This window comes from Girardinichthys multiradiatus, chromosome 5 (assembly GCF_021462225.1).
Source record: "Girardinichthys multiradiatus isolate DD_20200921_A chromosome 5, DD_fGirMul_XY1, whole genome shotgun sequence".
Taxonomy (NCBI): Eukaryota; Metazoa; Chordata; class Actinopteri; order Cyprinodontiformes; family Goodeidae; genus Girardinichthys; species Girardinichthys multiradiatus.
The window spans coordinates 38,380,900-38,401,159 of NC_061798.1; the positions used below are offsets into that span (position 1 = coordinate 38,380,900).

At 40.8% G+C, this 20,260-nt stretch overlaps 3 protein-coding genes across 3 annotated transcripts; all 3 read right to left on the reverse strand.

The window, feature by feature from the left end:
* Positions 1–2,968: 2,968 nt before the first annotated feature.
* On the reverse strand, positions 2,969–4,187 carry LOC124869022. Its single transcript, XM_047366728.1, has 4 exons — positions 4,111–4,187; positions 3,485–3,818; positions 3,325–3,388; positions 2,969–3,150 (listed from the first exon to the last, which is right to left on the reverse strand). Exons 1-4 carry the CDS (start codon positions 4,172–4,174, stop codon positions 2,998–3,000), a joined length of 615 nt encoding a protein of 204 aa, XP_047222684.1. The 5' UTR covers positions 4,175–4,187; the 3' UTR covers positions 2,969–2,997.
* Positions 4,182–6,168, reverse strand: LOC124867725. The gene is made up of 6 exons (XM_047364305.1): positions 5,987–6,168; positions 5,490–5,792; positions 5,185–5,418; positions 5,004–5,108; positions 4,586–4,804; positions 4,182–4,450 (listed from the first exon to the last, which is right to left on the reverse strand). The coding sequence occupies exons 1-6, from the start codon at positions 6,036–6,038 to the stop codon at positions 4,182–4,184; spliced, it is 1,182 nt and encodes a 393-aa protein (XP_047220261.1). The 5' UTR covers positions 6,039–6,168.
* An 11,068-nt stretch (positions 6,169–17,236) lies between these two features.
* Positions 17,237–19,801, reverse strand: LOC124869041. The gene is made up of 8 exons (XM_047366745.1): positions 19,651–19,801; positions 19,346–19,579; positions 19,165–19,269; positions 18,747–18,965; positions 18,270–18,611; positions 17,753–18,086; positions 17,593–17,656; positions 17,237–17,418 (listed from the first exon to the last, which is right to left on the reverse strand). The coding sequence occupies exons 1-8, from the start codon at positions 19,787–19,789 to the stop codon at positions 17,266–17,268; spliced, it is 1,590 nt and encodes a 529-aa protein (XP_047222701.1). The 5' UTR covers positions 19,790–19,801; the 3' UTR covers positions 17,237–17,265.
* Positions 19,802–20,260: the final 459 nt, after the last annotated feature.

Sequence of the window (20,260 nt, forward strand, 5' to 3'; positions counted from 1 at the left end):
GGTCTGAGATACTGTTGTGGAGAAGTTTAAAGATGGATTTGGATACAAAAAGATTTCCCAAGCTTTAAACATCCCAAGGAGCACTGTGCAAGCAATCATATTGAAATGGAAGGAGTATCAGACCACTGCAAATCTACTAAGACCCGGCCGTCCCTCTAAACTTTCATCTCGAACAAGGAGAAGACTGATCAGAGATGCAGCCAAGAGGCCCATGATCACTCTGGATGAACTGCAGAGATCTACAGCTGAGGTGGGAGAGTCTGTCCATAGGACAACAATCAGTCGTACACTGCACAAATCTGGCCTTTGTGGAAGAGTGGGAAGAAGAAAGCCATTTCTCAAAGATATCCATAAAAAGTCTCCTTTAAAGTTTGCCACAAGCCACCTGGGAGACACACCAAACATGTGGAAGAAGGTGCTCTGGTCAGATGAAACCAAAATCGAACTGTTTGGCCACAATGCAAAACGATATGTTTGGCGTAAAAAAAAACACAGCTCATCACCCTGAACACACCATCCCCACTGTCAAACATGGTGGTGGCAGCATCATGGTTTGGGCCTGCTTTTCGTCAGGAGGGACAGGGAAGATGGTCAAAATTGTTGGGAAGATGTATGGGGCCAAATACAGGACCATTCTGGAAGAAAACCTGTTGGAGTCTGCAAGAGACCTGAGACTGGGATGGAGATTTATCTTCCAACAAGACAATGATCCAAAGCACAAAGCCAAATCTACAATGGAATGGTTCACAAATAAACGTATCCAGGTGTTGGAATGGCCAAGTCAAAGTCCAGACCTGAATCCAATCGAGAATCTGTGGAAAGGGCTGAAGACTGCTGGTCACAAACGCTCTCCATCCAACCTCACTGAGCTCCAGCTGTTTTGCAAGGAAGAATGGGCAAGAATTTCAGTCTCTCGATGTGCAAAACTGATAGAGACATACCCCAAACGACTTGCAGCTGTAATTGCAGGAAAGGGTGGTGCTACAAAGTATTAACGCAAGGGGGCCAAATAATATTGCACGCCCCACTTTTCAGTTTTTTATTTGTTAAAAAAGTTTGACACATCCAATAAATTTCATTCCACTTCACAATTGTGTCCCACTTATTGTTGATTCTTCACAAAAAAATTTGAATTTTATATCTTTATTTTTGAAGCCTGAAATGTGGCAAGCGGTTGAAAAGTTCAAGAGGGCCAAATACTTTCGCAAGGCACTTTATAATCTAGCAAGATTTTTTACTGTCTCTGGATCTTTTGAATGCATAATCTCCAGTTTAAGATCCCCGTGTAGTTTTAGGATTTCAGTGGTAATTAAGTTACATGAAAATTCGTATTTTTATGCCATCGTTTACATATTTCTCTTACCCCCTTCACATAATTTCCCATAAACTTTACATCTCCTTCTAAGTTATTTAGTTTACTTTGTCCCTGACCCATTTTCTTTTATTTGTTTAGTAAATTACTGTGTCTTGGTTGGAAATTCACTGGCATGAGGTCTCGAAGAGGACACTAACACGGCCTTCTACTGTGCGCTAATCGCACAGTGGTGTTAGTTTTCAGGGATAAAACCCGTCCTTTGTCTTGTTGACCACCAGTACATCTTTCAAATCAGGCAAAATAAAAAACACAGGACTATTGGAGTCGACCTAGGACTCCTTTAAAATCTTAGTCCTCCAGTCATACACATTCACATTCATACCCGGTTGGTTGCAGCCAACTGTAACCTTTTTTATGAGTTCAATAACGTCTCGTACTTGTACTCGTCGTCTTCGGCTTATCCGGGACCGGGTCGCGGGGGCAGCAGACTCAGCAGAGACGCCCAGACGTCCCTCTCCCCAGACACCTCCTCCAGCTCCCCCGGGTGGAGCCCAAGGCGTTACCAGGCCAGCCGAGAGACATAGTCCCTCCAGCGTGTCCTGTACCTTCCCCCGGGCCATCCTTTGGGCCATCTTCCTGGTGGGATGTGCCTGGAGCACCTCCCGAGTGAGGCGTTCAGGAGGCATCAGATGCAGATGTCCGATCTACCTCAACTGACTCCTCTCGATGTGGAGGAGCAGCATCTATAAACTAAAACTTGTAGATAGTATGAATTATGAGAAGATATTTTTCACTCATTACTGGTTAAGATTTAATTATTTAAAGGCTGATCATCCTTCATTTTCTGCTCTGCAGAGCTGCTTGTTCAACAAACAAATTGTTTGTACAACTTGTTCTGCCACCCACTTTGCTATTTGTGATCAGTGAAAGGAAGACAGTGAGCTTCACACAGTAACTAAAGTAGATTTTTCTAGTTTCCGTTATTTATTCTGGGTCCTGTGTTGGTTAACAGCATCATGTTTAAGCCAAAGCTGGGGCCTGTCTATGTTCTGTCTGTTTTTTTTTTTCTCTTTCCAGTTATCATAATTTTGTCCGAAAAGAGTTCAAACGTATATTGTTTGTATAGACATGCTTTGAATTATGTACATATCACTAAATTAGAATTTCAGAAACATTGCACACAGTGTGATACATTTCGAGTGTCATAAGAAAGCTTTTAATTTACAGTAAATTCAATTTAGCAGAGGAAAAAAACCTGGAAATACAATAAATGAAATGTTGTTTTATAACAACAGAATCAGTAAAACTAAGTCAACTCGCGACATACAGTTAAAAAGGACATGGTCACCTTCAAACCTCTGATGTTCTGGTCACAACATGATTGGGATTGATCAAATGAAAGAGAAGCTTCATCTCCACTTGTTGATCTTCATGGGAGACCAGACTCTGATCCTAAAGAAGACAGCAAAGGTCCAAATCTAGATATTATACTCAGAAATTAATCTACATACTTTTTTAAAACGAGACTTTTTGACTTTCTGCAGCTTCCAACATGACACATAAACGTAAAAGTTGATTGACAAGACACTGATAAAACACACTAACTGTGGCATTTAAAGAAACCAGTGAAAGAAAAATAACTACATACTATCACACAAGATAGCTTTTAGTATGGAGCGGTCTTAGGTTGAAGGTTGACTGTGATGTGGAGAACGTGGTCCTCTTCTCGCTACTGAAATGGTTGGATGCTGGAGTGGAAAGGATCTCATCTTTGGGAAAGGAAAGTGAAGTTCAGGCTCTGCTCCACAGTTTTCATAAATAACCCAAGATGTTTCCTGACATACAAAGAGAAAACATGGATAAATCTAAAATAACTTTACTCATAATGATTATGAAATAAGAAATATGAATGAATTGAAGTGCAGTGGTGATGGAATAACACCTTTTAAAAAGCACGAGGATGTAATAAAGAAGGATTATTATTAGAATGAGATTAATGTTTTCCTTACCTCCTCCGGGTAGTTAACTATCTCATGTCTAGGAGGCTGACTGGAAATCTTATATTTCCAGCTTCTGTGAAAAAATGAAAAATAAATGGCAAAGTTATGCAGGAAAGTATCAAATTAAATATAAAATGCTACTGATTGCAAGCAATACTGTGATAATCACCTATACAAGAAAACACTGAGAGATACCAGAACCAAGAGAGCGGCAGAAAGTCCTGCAGCTGCTGGTTTCCAGTTTACTGTTCTTCGTTGGACAGTCAGAGTCTTTACAGCTGATCTGATCATTTCAACTGCGCAGGAGTAGTTTCCTTCATCCTGGCGGCTAAATGCATCTATAATGAGCTGTTTGCTTTGTGTTTCTGTGAGACTCAGATGCTGACTGTTCAAGTACCAAGTGTAGTTTGTGTTTTCACTAAGAGGACAGCTGGTCCTGCAGGTTAAGGTGACTCTCTGACCCTCAGTCACCTCTGCAGCAGGTCTCAGATCCACTAGGAGCTCTGGAAGATACAGGAACAAGTAACATTTAGTAGGTATAATGTAACTAAACTGTGACTAAACTTAGGTTTATTCATTTTATTGTTAAACATTTACAGCCACAGATTGGGGTTATTAAGGTCTAAATGTTAAACAGTACAAATGTTTTGGTTTGTTGGACATGAAAATTTTAGACTTAGGTTTTAAAGTCTGTAACATAAACATTTAAACAATATGCAGATGTTTTATCACATGGAGTAGACTGAAAAACAATTTGCTGAGAACCTATTACAAATAAAATCCTATTATATTTACCTGTGACAATCAGAGTAACTCCTGGATAATCAGACTTTATCAGTTCATCATTCTGTGATTTCATTCTGAATTTATATTCTCCTGTCCTTCTCATCCAGGTTGTCTAATCTGAGGATGTGTTGGTTCTTCATGTTGTCCAGATTCTTCACATCATCTTTATCCTCCATCAGCTGTTCTGTTTCCTGCTTCATATTTATCTTCTCTTTAAACCAGAGTTTAGTCTGTGGCTGTAGGTTTCCAGGAAGTGAGTAAATGCTGGAGATGTTCACTGATGAACCCTTCAGGCCACAGATTCTCCTGCTCACATAATTCACACTAGAGCAGTCGTTACCATCAACACCTGAAATATGAAATAACAACAACTGAAAATAATGAAATCATTTCAAACAAGTTTAAATCAAAATGTTTCTGGGATAAAAACAATAATCTCTCTTTGTTATAAGTACAGCATCATTAAAAATGTATTCATACTCACAAACTTCATTAGAGAGCAGATCCTTAAGATCCTCCACAGAACAGAAAAAGCTCTCTGATGATGTTCTGGTAACAAAAGCTTTCTGATCAACTTTCTGTAAACCACGTTGTGTGTTTTTATACAACTGAAAGGAAGGTTGAAGGTCAGTAAGAGAACAGTTGGAGTTACACGTTAGTCTAAAATTGTCTTTCTGTGCTTCTGTCCTTTCAACTTGAAGTTCTGTTGAGAGATGATGAACATTTTTCAGACATTCATTTCTTCCATGTCAAAAGTGTTTAATTTTATGTTAATTAAACATCAAAATATGAAGAGATCAGACTAATGTTTTAAACATCAGGCTAATAAAGGATCAACATTTCTAATGTTGCTTTAGAGAGATTAGAGTTGATGGAAAAACAGCAGATTAATATAAGATCACCTGTGGGAAATGTGATGGAGCAGGACTGTTTCTCTGATGTCTGTTTGTAGGAACACATTCTGCCTTCAGCGTAGGTCACACTGAAGCAGTTCCATGTGACAGAATCTGAACAAAACCACAAACAAGTGAGCGTCTCAACATCAATGAAATAAAATGATAAAAGCTAATCATTGTCTCTCACCCACTGAGACCTCAGGAGCTCTGAGGTCCTCGTAGCCTTTGATAGCACAGGAGTATCTGACTGCCTGATCACTGCTGACCAGCTCTTGGTACCAGGGGGACCAGTCCTCATAGAGGAACTTTCTGTTCTTGTACCAGATGAAGGCTGCAGGGCTTTCAGTCAGAAGACAGCTGGTTGTGCACATCAGAGTTACTTTCTGTCCCTCTGTGGCAGGAAACACCTTTACCTGAAGATCTGAGATAGTTGTTAATAAATAATATTAATTCAGTGATTAGTTTAATGATGCTTTGTAGCCTTCACACTACCTGCAACCTGGAGCTGAATACTGTTGTGTGGGCAGCTGTCTGTTTTATCTGGAGTAGATTCACTGCAGCAGTAATGTTTTCCATCACTCTCTGTTAGATCTCTGATTGTCAGAGTTAAACCATTTTCTGATAGTCTCATCCTTTCATGATTTTCATGCACAGAGAGATCTTTATGAACATATTCTGTATTATTCATGTACACAATGTACCATTTCATGTTTGCAGCTGAATGTGAAGCTGAGCAGTTCAGATTCACTGATGAACTTCTCAAAGCACAGATGATCGTTGGTTTTCCTTCAACACCTGAAACCAAGATTTGATAAAGTAACATTTCCTTTTTTTGTTGTGGTTTTCTATAAACTAACCCATTTATCACACTAGCATTGGTTGTAATCTGATTTTGAAATATAGCAGAAAGGATCAAGAAGACAAAATTATGCCTGATCACACAAACTTACAAAACCCACTTGAAATGAAAGTAAAGCAGTTAAACATACCTGAGATGCTGAGAATGTAAACCATCAACACACATCCAGCTTCTGACAACATCACTGTTGTTGGCCTGTGCTATGAAAAATAATGGTGTAATTGTTTTGTTTGTTTTTTTGCCTCATTCCAGCTACAGTGTAACAAAACAGTCAAAGGAAGAACAGTTAAACTCAACAACAGACTAATGAAAGCTGATTCATGTGAATGTGTCTGACAAACTGACCACAGCTTCACAGACTTGAAAGTCTCTTCCTGCTTTGACATTTTCCTATTAGAGAGAAGAGACCTCTAGTGAAAAACCTGTGATGCTGCATCATTGAAAGCTGATTTGGTCCAGTTGTAATTCAAGCATACCTCATAACTGTTTCTGTTATTTTACTTTGCATTTCAGATGAGAAATTGAAAAACGTACAAATTAAAAATATTACAGAAACTATAGTGAGTGACTAATAAAATATATTAAAAGTTATTAGACTTGGTATCTAAAGCTTAGAGGTTTAGAAGACTTGATGTTATTCCTGATTATTGGTGACATTTTTTTTAATCTATCTTTTTAAATCATGAGATTTGAACACATCGTATTCACAAACATTTAGAAGCTTCTAGTGTTTCTTTAGCTCTGAATGTTTTTAATTTAAAAATACGAGATTCCCATTAGAGGTAACCTCTATCTCCTTTTAATAGCGTCCTGATGTCTTTAAATGAAATTTAAATGCATCATGATGGAAGCAGAAACACATACTGAGATGTATTTGTAGTGAAATTATGGTTGTGTGCTCTAGCTGGAAGATGGTGCTGCAGATCAGCTTCACGTCTTCAGGATCAATAACTTCACCAAAAAACACCTGTATGTCAACACCAAACCCTTCAAGTCTGTCACCTTTCCTCCAGGTAGACCCTAGGCCGGGATTCAAACTCAAGACCTTCTTGCTGCACAGCAACAGTGCTAAGCACTGCACCACCATAGACGCCAGTGCTTCGAGCTCTGGCTTTTGTTTAATGAGAAGATCCTGACAATAAACCAGTATTGTGTTCTTCATTACTCACCATAGATGTGTCAAATTCATCCGAGTAAAGTCAAGAAAAGATGATGACCACCAAAACAAGATACTTAACATATGGATAAGTGAATAAAAGTTACTAAATGACTGAACTCATGAAGGAAACTGCATAAAAGTTTATTAAACTTAAAGGAAATCAAGATGCATGTAATTAATATAAAAAAAAACAAAAAAGCAACAAACACACACACACGCACATATATATATTATGTCTTTCTATCCTTACAAGTACTTTGCATTGACTTTGATTCATTTTTCATTTATTTGTTCAGCCTAACTCTGACACTAACCATTGCCGGCACTAAGTCGGACCTGTTCCCGGTGCATGTTGGACTCTGGCAGGGCTGCCCTTTGTCACTGGTCCTGTTCATAAGTTTTATGGACAGGATTTCTAGGCGCAGCCAAGGGCCGGAGGGGGTCTGGTATGGGGACCAGAGGATTTCGTCTCTTCTTTTTGCAGATGACGTGGTCCTGCTGGCCCCCTCTAGCCAAGACCTACAGCATGCACTGGGGCGGTTCGCAGCCGAGTGTGAAGCGGCTGGGATGAAGATCAGCTCCTCCAAGTCCGAGGCCTTGGTTCTCGACCGAAAAAGGGTGGCTTGTCCTCTTCAGGTTGGAGGGGAGTTCCTGCCTCAAGTGGAGGAGTTTAAGTATCTCGGGGTCTTGTTCACGAGTGAGGGAAGAATGGAGCGGGAGATCGACAGATGGATCGGTGCGGCTGCCGCAGTAATGGGGGCGCTGTGCCGGTCCGTTGTGGTAAAGAGAGAGCTGAGCCGAAAAGCGAAGCTCTCGATTTACCGGTCGGTCTACGTTCCTACCCTCACCTATGGCCATGAACTTTGGGTCATGACCGAAAGAACGAGATCCCGGATACAAGCGGCTGAAATGAGCTTCCTCCGTAGGGTGGCCGGGCACTCCCTTAGAGATAGGGTGAGGAGCTCGGCCATCCGGGATGGGCTCGGAGTAGAGCCGCTGCTCCTCCACATCGAGAGGAGCCAGTTGAAGTGGCTCGGGCATCTATACCAGATGCCTCCTGGACGCCTTCCTTGGGAGGTGTTCCAGGCACGTCCCACTGGGAGGAGGCCCAGGGGACAACCCAGGACACGCTGGAGGGACTATGTCTCTCGGCTGGCCTGGGAACGCCTTGGGCTCCCCACAGAGGAGGTGGAGGAGGTGTCTGGGGAGAGGGACGTCTGGGTGTCTCTGCTGAGTCTGCTGCCCCCGTGACCCGGTCCCGGATAAAGCGGAAGACGACGAGTACGAGTAGTTTATAGTTCCATTATCTGACCTGATGATTTGAGGAATGCCATAACTAGGGAAGAAATGTGCTACTAGATTTTTTTGCTACTGTAAGAGCATCACAGTGTTTTGCTGGGTATATTTCATCCCATTTGGAAAAGGCATCTACAGTGCCTTGCGAAAGTATTCGGCCCCCTTGAACTGGTCAACCTCTTGCCACATTTCAGGCTTCAAAAATAAAGATATAAAATTCTAATTTTTTGTGAAGAATCAACAACAAGTGGGACACAATCGTGAAGTGAAATGAAATTTATTGGATGTGTCAAACGTTTTTAAGAAATAAAAAACTGAAAAGTGCAATATTATTCGGCCCCCGTGCGTTAATACTTTGTAGCGCCACCCTTTGCTGCAATTACAGCTGCAAGTCGCTTGGGGTATGTCTCTATCAGTTTTGCACATCGAGAGACTGAAATTCTTGCCCATTCTTCCTTGCAAAACAGCTGGAGCTCAGTGAGGTTGGATGGAGAGCGTTCGTGAACAACAGTCTTCAGCTCTTTCCACAGATTCTCGATTGGATTCAGGTCTGGACTTTGACTTGGCCATTCCAACATCTGGATACATTTATTTGTGAACCATTCCATTGTAGATTTGGCTTTATGTTTTGGATCATTGTCTTGTAGGAAGATAAATCTCCATCCCAGTCTCAGGTCTCTTGCAGACTTCAACAGATTTTCTTCCAGGATGGTCCTGTATTTGGCCCCACCCATCTTCCCAACAATTTTGTTGTCCTATGGACAGACTCTCCCACTTCAGCTGTAGATCTCTGCAGTTCATCCAGAGTGATCATGGGCCTCTTGGCTGCATCTCTGATCAGTCTTCTCCTTGTTCGAGATGAAAGTTTAGAGGGACGGCCGGGTCTTGGTAGATTTGCAGTGGTCTGATACTCCTTCCATTTCAATATGATTACTTGCACAGTGCTCCTTGTCATGTTTAAAGCTTGGGAAATCATTTTGTATCCAAATCCGGCTTTAAACTTCTCCACAACAGTATCTCAGACCTGCCTGGTGTGTTCCTTGGTCTTCATGATGCTCTCTGTGCTTTGAACAGAACCGTGAGACTATCACAGAGCAGGTGCATTTATACGGAGACTTGATTACACACAGGTGGATTCTATTTATCATCATCGGTCATTTGGGACAACATTGGATCATTCAGAGATCCTCACTGAACGTCTGGAGTGAGTTTGATGCACTGAAAGTAAAGGGGCCAAATAATATTGCACGCCCCACTTTTCAGTTTTTTATTTGTTAAAAACACATCCAATAAATTTCATTCCACTTCACGATTGTGTCCCACTTGTTGTTGATTCTTCACTAAAATTTTGAATTTTATATCTTTATGTTTGAAGCCTGAAATGTGGCAAAAGGTTGAAAGGTTCAAGGGGGACGAATACTTTCGCAAGGCACTGTATGATTTTTCGGAAAAGATTCTGGAAACCTTAATGAGATATAAGTTTGGCAATGATCATCAGAACATCAGAGCTTTATTAGCATTTTTAAGGTCCCTCAAAGATGCATTACAGTGAAATCAGTCATTCCCATTCACACACATTCACACAGTACTTATTTACTTCTCTGTCAGAGTAATTTTATTTGCAAAAATTTGAACATAATTTGACTTCTATTATTCTTAAAATGCACATCGTTTCCTCATAACCCCTTTTGTTTCCGCTAGGTCTTTTTTGAACGCTTCAATTAGTTTTTATTCACAAATAATCAATAAGGTGGTCTTAGTGGGGTCCACCTTAAAGGTGTTGTCTGTTGGGTGTCATGTTATCATTGTCAGGTCAATGAGGTTCATAAGTCAGTCAGAACCTTTGTCATTTGGTCTGTGCACATAATGTTTCATAGATCCAGCCTATGATTAGTCAGCAAAACGTCCACCTATAGGAGAAAAATGTACTGTTAATGAATGAGCTGCATTTCCAAGGAACACTGCAATCCCACTGTCTTCCTTCTGGATGAGCATCACCTGTTGAAAAACTTTCATCATTGTTTGTTTCACATATTCACTCAGATCTTTATATTATACCAGTAGGTGAAGTTGTTAGTATCTCATGTAGACTGACATATACTGTTGCATTTGGAGAGGATCTCAGATTTAATAAACATAGTTAGAGCTTCAATCCAGGTTAATTTCGTGTCTGCAGACTTTAGCCAAAATTTAGGCCCGAGCAGGAAAACTGCAAGAGCCTATTGTAATTGCAAGAATTCTTATTATTATTCTTTTTTCCGTGGACTTTTGGCGGGGCAATATGGGGACTTTGCCAAGCCCCTAGATGCACACGCTTTTACCCAAAATTGTTCCCCGCGTGAAATTCTTGATCCTTAATGTCGTCGTCAGTGGGCGTGGCCAAACCACTTATCCACGCCCTCAAACGTGAGATAGGCCGAACCGTAAATCATAGAGATCTGAAATTCGCCACAATGCTACAGCTCCTCAAACCAAGAAAAAAATCTCTTGGGGGTATGCCTTAAAATGCACAGGATTAAATGCCAGTCTTTGCCCGTTTTTCACTTTTACTCACCTCGAAGGGATTTTGAGCTATCGGGTTCATATTTGGTCAACATGCAGTTAAGGCATGGGGGATTATCAAAATCCTGAGTTTTTGGCCATGTTTAGTGGGCGTGGCAGGGGCACAAACTTGGCATTCGCACCCAAACTAATAATATGCAATAACTTTCCCCAAAAAAAACGCCAAACCACACCAAAGTTGGCATGAAGGAGGACATTCGGGTTCCTATGGGGTCATATGCTGACATCATCAAGGCCACGCCCCCTGAGAACAGGAAGTCACTTCTTTCACTTGGAAAGGTGCCTCTCTGACCCTCTTGACCCAATCCACTTGAAAGTGGGTCAGAAGACAGATAACTAGTGGGTCTAACTTCATTTGAACCATAGTGACTTTTCATAAAAGGGCGTGGCCGTGGCGGCGCGGCGAAGTCAGACGTCACGCCATGGCCATACGTTTGGCTGTAATTTCCACATACATCATCTGATCTGCACCAAATTCAATGTGATTGATCCTAGTCCAGTCCCCAACAGAGATCTGATGACATATTTGGTGGGCGTGGCCTAATTCGTCCACAGTGCCCCCTAGAAAATTTGAAAAAATCAGCCCCTGTTATGATTCTGGCACGTCTGCTCTACCCTGTCTCCCTGGCTGCAATCAGCAGATTAGATGCACCTGGTGGCTGCTGCTGTGCAGTGCAATCTGTGGCATGCCATACACCTGTGTCTTCCCTGATATATACTGACTCTGACAAGCAGACGGTGCCAGATTTTTGAAAGCCATCGTGTGAGTAGATATCCAGCGTTCCTTCCTGTCTGATCATTGTTCTTGACCTTGCCTTGCCTTTTGGATTTATGCCTCTGCCTGCTCCCTGTCGGACTATTTGGATTTTGGTTGTCGACCTTGTTTCCTGCATCTGGTTTATGCCTCTGCCTGCCCCTTGCCTGACGCCTCTTGTTTCGATCGTTGACCCTCTTTCCGTCCTTGGATTATTGAGCCAGCCTAGCCCTCGGATTATTCAGCCTGGAGTCACTTCTTACCTGTGCTGTGGAGATCACCGCCTGCCGCCCACTGAGGTTTCCCCTCTGGGTTTCAAGTTCCACTCAAGACAAAAGCAGGTTAGTGACTTTTCTGATCCCTGCAAAATCTGGAGAGACTACAAGTCACTAATCCCTCTTTCTGCCTCAGTGATTCCTGGAAGCTGTGAGGAGTGTTACCTGTGTGATGTTTTCCTGTGGCTGAATAAACCTTTTAAACTTTCAGTACTGTGTCTGGCTGAATCTTGGGTCCGCCTTTTTCTGATTCATAGCAGCCCCAAGCAATGCTTTGACCAAGGATTGTGAAATGTGGTACACATATGTAACTTCTCAGGACCTACAAAAAAGTCTCTTGGAGCATTGGTCCAAACCCAACAGGAAGTCGTCCATGTTGGATTGAAGTTGCCATTTTGACCCCATTTTAGCTATTTCTAACCCGCATATCTGAGCAAACTCCTCCTACAGCTTTTGACTTAAAAAATTGAAAATCACTCAGTATACTCTTAAGGGATTGGGGATCAAAATTTTTCAAAGGCTTTTTGATACATGACAGCGTGTGGGCGTGGCCACGCCTCAAAATATGACTTCTCACCATAAAACACTAAATTGACTTACTTCCTACAAGGAAAGTCACAGACACATAAAACCTTCTGGGATTGATCTGCCTCTAGGCCTGAAGAATATTCACTGGTCAGATGCTGACATCATCGAAGCCCCGTCCCCTGAGAACAGGAAGTGTCTCGATTTCCTTTAGAGAGTCAATGTTTGATGTTCTTCACCTAATCAATGTCAAACTGTCCCACGTAACAGATAACATGATGGTCTTACACAGTCGCCAGTACTGACTGCTTTAGCTAGAGGGTGTGGATATGATAGCATGGCGAATTTTGATGTCACGCCACGGCCATACGTTTGGCTCTAAATTACCCATGGATGATCTAATTCACTCCAAAATAAATATGCTTGATCTTTGTCAGCCCCTAAAAAGCTCTATTGGATTACATTGACTTTTGGATCAATAGCACCCCCTAGGACACTTCAAGGGCTATATCTCCGTCATACATCATCGGATCCACTTCAAATGTAGTATACATGATCATGACTTAAAGATGGACATGTTGACACAGTCAACTGATGATGTCGTTTTAGCCCCGCCCACAACTAAACAAGCGAGTTCAGCGTCCTTCTGGAAGGTCCGATTTACTCCAAATTTTGAATGCTTTTTGCCAGACCGAAACTCTGCATGACCGAAGATTATATGACATGTTGCTCACAGTGCCACCTACTGGCAATGTGTTGAAGTGAAGCGGTGTCATTGTTTGTGGCGTGTAGAAGGCGATGCCAGGCTGAGTTGCGCTGAGGTGCGAGGGCCTTCAATGCTACTTGCAGCTTTAATTCTTTTTGTATTCATAAAGAGCAAGATTCAAATAATTTTCAAAAGGCAGATTGTGGCAGAATGTAGACAAAACTGCTTATTGATTGACAAGATAACATTCAAGCACACAATTACCATATCAAAAGCTCTACTTCTAGAGAATCACATAAAACTTCTGGGGGCCGATTTTGGTCCGCGGACCTTGAGTTTGACACATGCAGGGTAGAGTTACAATCTTTATCAGAGCTTTCAGCAGAGTTTTATCTTCATTTTCAGGCAGCTGCATTTCCTGTGTCAAGGTTGTTTCACAGAGCTGAAATTTAACTTATTTCAAAGAGGAGAAAATCAAGAATGCACACAATCTGAGCCAAATATGGTATTCTAAACTGGGATGGGTGGCAATCTGCCCCCCTTATTTGTTTTCAGTTAACCTGAAAGTTTTTTTCCCTGTGCTTTTCTTAAGGCCTTAGTATTATGGCTATGTCAATTAAAGGCTGCTCTTGCTGTTTTTTAATTCATCTTTTTTTTTTTTTTTATCTGTTTATCAACTGTGTGCATGCAGGGACTTGGAGGTCCCCTTTGAAATTACAGTGCCTTGCGAACGTAGTCGGCCCCCTTGAACTTTTCAACCTTTTGCCACATTTCAGGCTTCAAACATAAAGACATAAAATTCTAAATTTTTGTGAAGAATCAGCAACAAGTGGGACACAATTGTGAAGTGGAATGAAATTTATTGGATGTGTCAAACCGTTTTTAACAAATAAAAAACTGAAAAGTGGGGCGTGCAATATTATTTGGTCCCTTTACTTTCAGTGCAGCAAACTCACTCCAGAGGTTCAGTGAGGATCTCTGAATGATCCAATGTTGTCCCAAATGACTGATGATGATACATAGAATCCACCTGTGTGTAATCAAGTCTCTGTATAAATGCACCTGCTCTGTGATAATCTCACGGTTCTGTTCAAAGCGCAGAGAGCATCATGAAGACCAAGGAACACACCAGGCAGGTCTGAGATACTGTTGTGGAGAAGTTTAAAGATGGATTTGGATACAAAAAGATTTCCCAAGCTTTAAACATCCCAAGGAGCACTGTGCAAGCAATCATATTGAAATGGAAGGAGTATCAGACCACTGCAAATCTACTAAGACCCGGCCGTCCCTCTAAACTTTCATCTCGAACAAGGAGAAGACTGATCAGAGATGCAGCCAAGAGGCCCATGATCACTCTGGATGAACTGCAGAGATCTACAGCTGAGGTGGGAGAGTCTGTCCATAGGACAACAATCAGTCGTACACTTCACAAATCTGGCCTTTGTGGAAGAGTGGGAAGAAGAAAGCCATTTCTCAAAGATATCCATAAAAAGTCTCGTTTAAAGTTTGCCACAAGCCACCTGGGAGACACACCAAACATGTGGAAGAAGGTGCTCTGGTCAGATGAAACCAAAATCGAACTGTTTGGCCACAATGCAAAACGATATGTTTGGCGTAAAAAAAAACACAGCTCATCACCCTGAACACACCATCCCCACTGTCAAACATGGTGGTGGCAGCATCATGGTTTGGGCCTGCTTTTCGTCAGGAGGGACAGGGAAGATGGTCAAAATTGTTGGGAAGATGTATGGGGCCAAATACAGGACCATTCTGGAAGAAAACCTGTTGGAGTCTGCAAGAGACCTGAGACTGGGATGGAGATTTATCTTCCAACAAGACAATGATCCAAAGCACAAAGCCAAATCTACAATGGAATGGTTCACAAATAAACGTATCCAGGTGTTGGAATGGCCAAGTCAAAGTCCAGACCTGAATCCAATCGAGAATCTGTGGAAAGGGCTGAAGACTGCTGGTCACAAACGCTCTCCATCCAACCTCACTGAGCTCCAGCTGTTTTGCAAGGAAGAATGGGCAAGAATTTCAGTCTCTCAATGTGCAAAACTGATAGAGACAAACCCCAAACGACTTGCAGCTGTAATTGCAGGAAAGGGTGGTGCTACAAAGTATTAACGCAAGGGGGCCAAATAATATTGCACGCCCCACTTTTCAGTTTTTTATTTGTTAAAAAAGTTTGACACATCCAATAAATTTCATTCCACTTCACAATTGTGTCCCACTTATTGTTGATTCTTCACAAAAAAATTTGAATTTTATATCTTTATTTTTGAAGCCTGAAATGTGGCAAGCGGTTGAAAAGTTCAAGAGGGCCAAATACTTTCGCAAGGCACTTTATAATCTAGCAAGATTTTTTACTGTCTCTGGATCTTTTGAATGCATAATCTCCAGTTTAAGATCCCCGTGTAGTTTTAGGATTTCAGTGGTAATTAAGTTACATGAAAATTCGTATTTTTATGCCATCGTTTACATATTTCTCTTACCCCCTTCACATAATTTCCCATAAACTTTACATCTCCTTCTAAGTTATTTAGTTTACTTTGTCCCTGACCCATTTTCTTTTATTTGTTTAGTAAATTACTGTGTCCTGATTGGAAATTCACTGGCATGAGGTCTCGAAGAGGACACTAACACGGCCTTCTACTGTGCGCTAATCGCACAGTGGTGTTAGTTTTCAGGGATAAAACCCATCCTTTGTCTTGTTGACCACCAGTACATCTTTCAAATCAGGCAAAATAAAAAACACAGGACTATTGGAGTCGACCTAGGACTCCTTTAAAATCTTAGTCCTCCAGTCATACACATTCACATTCATACCCGGTTGGTTGCAGCCAACTGTAACCTTTTTTATGAGTTCAATAACGTCTCGTACTTGTACTCGTCGTCTTCGGCTTATCCGGGACCGGGTCGCGGGGGCAGCAGACTCAGCAGAGACGCCCAGACGTCCCTCTCCCCAGACACCTCCTCCAGCTCCCCCGGGTGGAGCCCAAGGCGTTACCAGGCCAGCCGAGAGACATAGTCCCTCCAGCGTGTCCTGTACCTTCCCCCGGGCCATCCTTTGGGCCATCTTCCTGGTGGGATGTGCCTGGAGCACCTCCCGAGTGAGGCGTTCAGGAGGCATCAGATGCAGATGTCCGATCTACCTCAACTGACTCCTCTCGATGTGGAGGAGCAGCATCTATAAACTAAAACTTGTAGATAGTATGAATTATGAGAAGATATTTTTCACTCATTACTGGTTAAGATTTAATTATTTAAAGGCTGATCATCCTTCATTTTCTGCTCTGCAGAGCTGCTTGTTCAACAAACAAATTGTTTGTACAACTTGTTCTGCCACCCACTTTGCTATTTGTGATCAGTGAAAGGAAGACAGTGAGCTTCACACAGTAACTAAAGTAGATTTTTCTAGTTTCCGTTATTTATTCTGGGTCCTGTGTTGGTTAACAGCATCATGTTTAAGCCAAAGCTGGGGCCTGTCTATGTTCTGTCTGTTTTTTTTTTTCTCTTTCCAGTTATCATAATTTTGTCCGAAAAGAGTTCAAACGTATATTGTTTGTATAGACATGCTTTGAATTATGTACATATCACTAAATTAGAATTTCAGAAACATTGCACACAGTGTGATACATTTCGAGTGTCATAAGAAAGCTTTTAATTTACAGTAAATTCAATTTAGCAGAGGAAAAAAACCTGGAAATACAATAAATGAAATGTTGTTTTATAACAACAGAATCAGTAAAACTAAGTCAACTCGCGACATACAGTTAAAAAGGACATGGTCACCTTCAAACCTCCGATGTTCTGGTCACAACATGATTGGGATTGATCAAATGAAAGAGAAGCTTCATCTCCACTTGTTGATCTTCATGGGAGACCAGACTCTGATCCTAAAGAAGACAGCAAAGGTCCAAATCTAGATATTATACTCAGAAATTAATCTACATACTTTTTTAAAACGAGACTTTTTGACTTTCTGCAGCTTCCAACATGACACATAAACGTAAAAGTTGATTGACAAGACACTGATAAAACACACTAACTGTGGCATTTAAAGAAACCAGTGAAAGAAAAATAACTACATACTATCACACAAGATAGCTTTTAGTATGGAGCGGTCTTAGGTTGAAGGTTGACTGTGATGTGGAGAACGTGGTCCTCTTCTCGCTACTGAAATGGTTGGATGCTGGAGTGGAAAGGATCTCATCTTTGGGAAAGGAAAGTGAAGTTCAGGCTCTGCTCCACAGTTTTCATAAATAACCCAAGATGTTTCCTGACATACAAAGAGAAAACATGGATAAATCTAAAATAACTTTACTCATAATGATTATGAAATAAGAAATATGAATGAATTGAAGTGCAGTGGTGATGGAATAACACCTTTTAAAAAGCACGAGGATGTAATAAAGAAGGATTATTATTAGAATGAGATTAATGTTTTCCTTACCTCCTCCGGGTAGTTAACTATCTCATGTCTAGGAGGCTGACTGGAAATCTTATATTTCCAGCTTCTGTGAAAAAATGAAAAATAAATGGCAAAGTTATGCAGGAAAGTATCAAATTAAATATAAAATGCTACTGATTGCAAGCAATACTGTGATAATCACCTATACAAGAAAACACTGAGAGATACCAGAACCAAGAGAGCGGCAGAAAGTCCTGCAGCTGCTGGTTTCCAGTTTACTGTTCTTCGTTGGACAGTCAGAGTCTTTACAGCTGATCTGATCATTTCAACTCCACAGGAGTAGTTTCCTTCATCCTGGCGGCTAAATGCATCTATAATGAGCTGTTTGCTTTGTGTTTCTGTGAGACTCAGATGCTGACTGTTCAAGTACCAAGTGTAGTTTGTGTTTTCACTAAGAGGACAGCTGGTCCTGCAGGTTAAGGTGACTCTCTGACCCTCAGTCACCTCTGCAGCAGGTCTCAGATCCACTAGGAGCTCTGGAACATGGAGAGAGGGGGAATGATATTTAAAAAAAGACAGAAGTAAAAATACGTTGAAGTTAGGTTTATATTTAGAAGAAGCATTACATTAACTGTGCTCCATATAAAAACTAAATTTTATGAGATAAAATTGTTGCCTGAATGCTGTACATTGAAAAGACAAAATCACATTATATTTACCTGTGACAACCAGAGTAACTCCTGGATAATCAGACTTTATCAGTTCATCATTCTGTGATTTCATTCTGAATTTATATTCTCCTATGTCCTTCTCATCCAGGTTGTCTAATCTGAGGATGTGTTGGTTCTTCATGTTGTCCAGATTCTTCACATCATCTTTATCCTCCATCAGCTGTTCTGTTTCCTGCTTCATATTTATCTTCTCTTTAAACCAGAGTTTAGTCTGTGGCTGTAGGTTTCCAGGAAGTGAGTAAATGCTGGAGATGTTCACTGATGAACCCTTCAGGCCACAGATTCTCCTGCTCACATAATTCACACTAGAGCAGTCGTTACCATCAACACCTGAAATATGAAATAACAACAACTGAAAATAATGAAATCATTTCAAACAAGTTTAAATCAAAAATGTTTCTGGGATAAAAACAATAATCTCTCTTTGTTATAAGTACAGCATCATTAAAATGTATTCATACTCACAAACTTCATTAGAGAGCAGATCCTTAAGATCCTCCACAGAACAGAAAAAGCTCTCTGATGATGTTCTGGTAACAAAAGCTTTCTGATCAACTTTCTGTAAACCACGTTGTGTGTTTTTATACAACTGAAAGGAAGGTTGAAGGTCAGTAAGAGAACAGTTGGAGTTACACGTTAGTCTAAAATTGTCTTTCTGTGCTTCTGTCCTTTCAACTTGAAGTTCTGTTGAGAGATGATGAACATTTTTCAGACATTCATTTCTTCCATGTCAAAAGTGTTTAATTTTATGTTAATTAAACATCAAAATATGAAGAGATCAGACTAATGTTTTAAACATCAGGCTAATAAAGGATCAACATTTCTAATGTTGCTTTAGAGAGATTAGAGTTGATGGAAAAACAGCAGATTAATATAAGATCACCTGTGGGAAATGTGATGGAGCAGGACTGTTTCTCTGATGTCTGTTTGTAGGAACACATTCTGCCTTCAGCGTAGGTCACACTGAAGCAGTTCCATGTGACAGAATCTGAACAAAACCACAAACAAGTGAGCGTCTCAACATCAATGAAATAAAATGATAAAAGCTAATCATTGTCTCTCACCCACTGAGACCTCAGGAGCTCTGAGGTCCTCGTAGCCTTTGATAGCACAGGAGTATCTGACTGCCTGATCACTGCTGACCAGCTCTTGGTACCAGGGGGACCAGTCCTCATAGAGGAACTTTCTGTTCTTGTACCAGATGAAGGCTGCAGGGCTTTCAGTCAGAAGACAGCTGGTTGTGCACATCAGAGTTACTTTCTGTCCCTCTGTGGCAGGAAACACCTTTACCTGAAGATCTGAGATAGTTGTTAATAAATAATATTAATTCAGTGATTAGTTTAATGATGCTTTGTAGCCTTCACACTACCTGCAACCTGGAGCTGAATACTGTTGTGTGGGCAGCTGTCTGTTTTATCTGGAGTAGATTCACTGCAGCAGTAATGTTTTCCATCACTCTCTGTTAGATCTCTGATTGTCAGAGTTAAACCATTTTCTGATAGTCTCATCCTTTCATGATTTTCATGCGCAGAGAGATCTTTATGAACATATTCTGTATTATTCATGTACACAATGTACCATTTCATGTTTGCAGCTGAATGTGAAGCTGAGCAGTTCAGATTCACTGATGAACCTCTCAAAGCACAGATGATCTTTGGTTTTCCTTCAACACCTGAAACCAAGATTTGATTTTCCATTATTGATTTTTTGATTTATGAGATTTTTTTGATAATGTGTAAAACATTTCTGCCGTCATCTGTAATCTTTTGCTGTTGGAAGAAGTTGACACATATTTGCCTATTTAAATATATTATTAAAGGTGACAATGATAGAAAAGATGTTGTCAGTAAGAATAATGTGACAGTCATCTTAAAAAATTACTTTTCTTCAAATAAAAACACAAATACATTCTTGCTTTAAGAAGAAAACCATACCTTTGTTCATACCTGAGATGTGCAGAATGTAAAACATTAACAAAC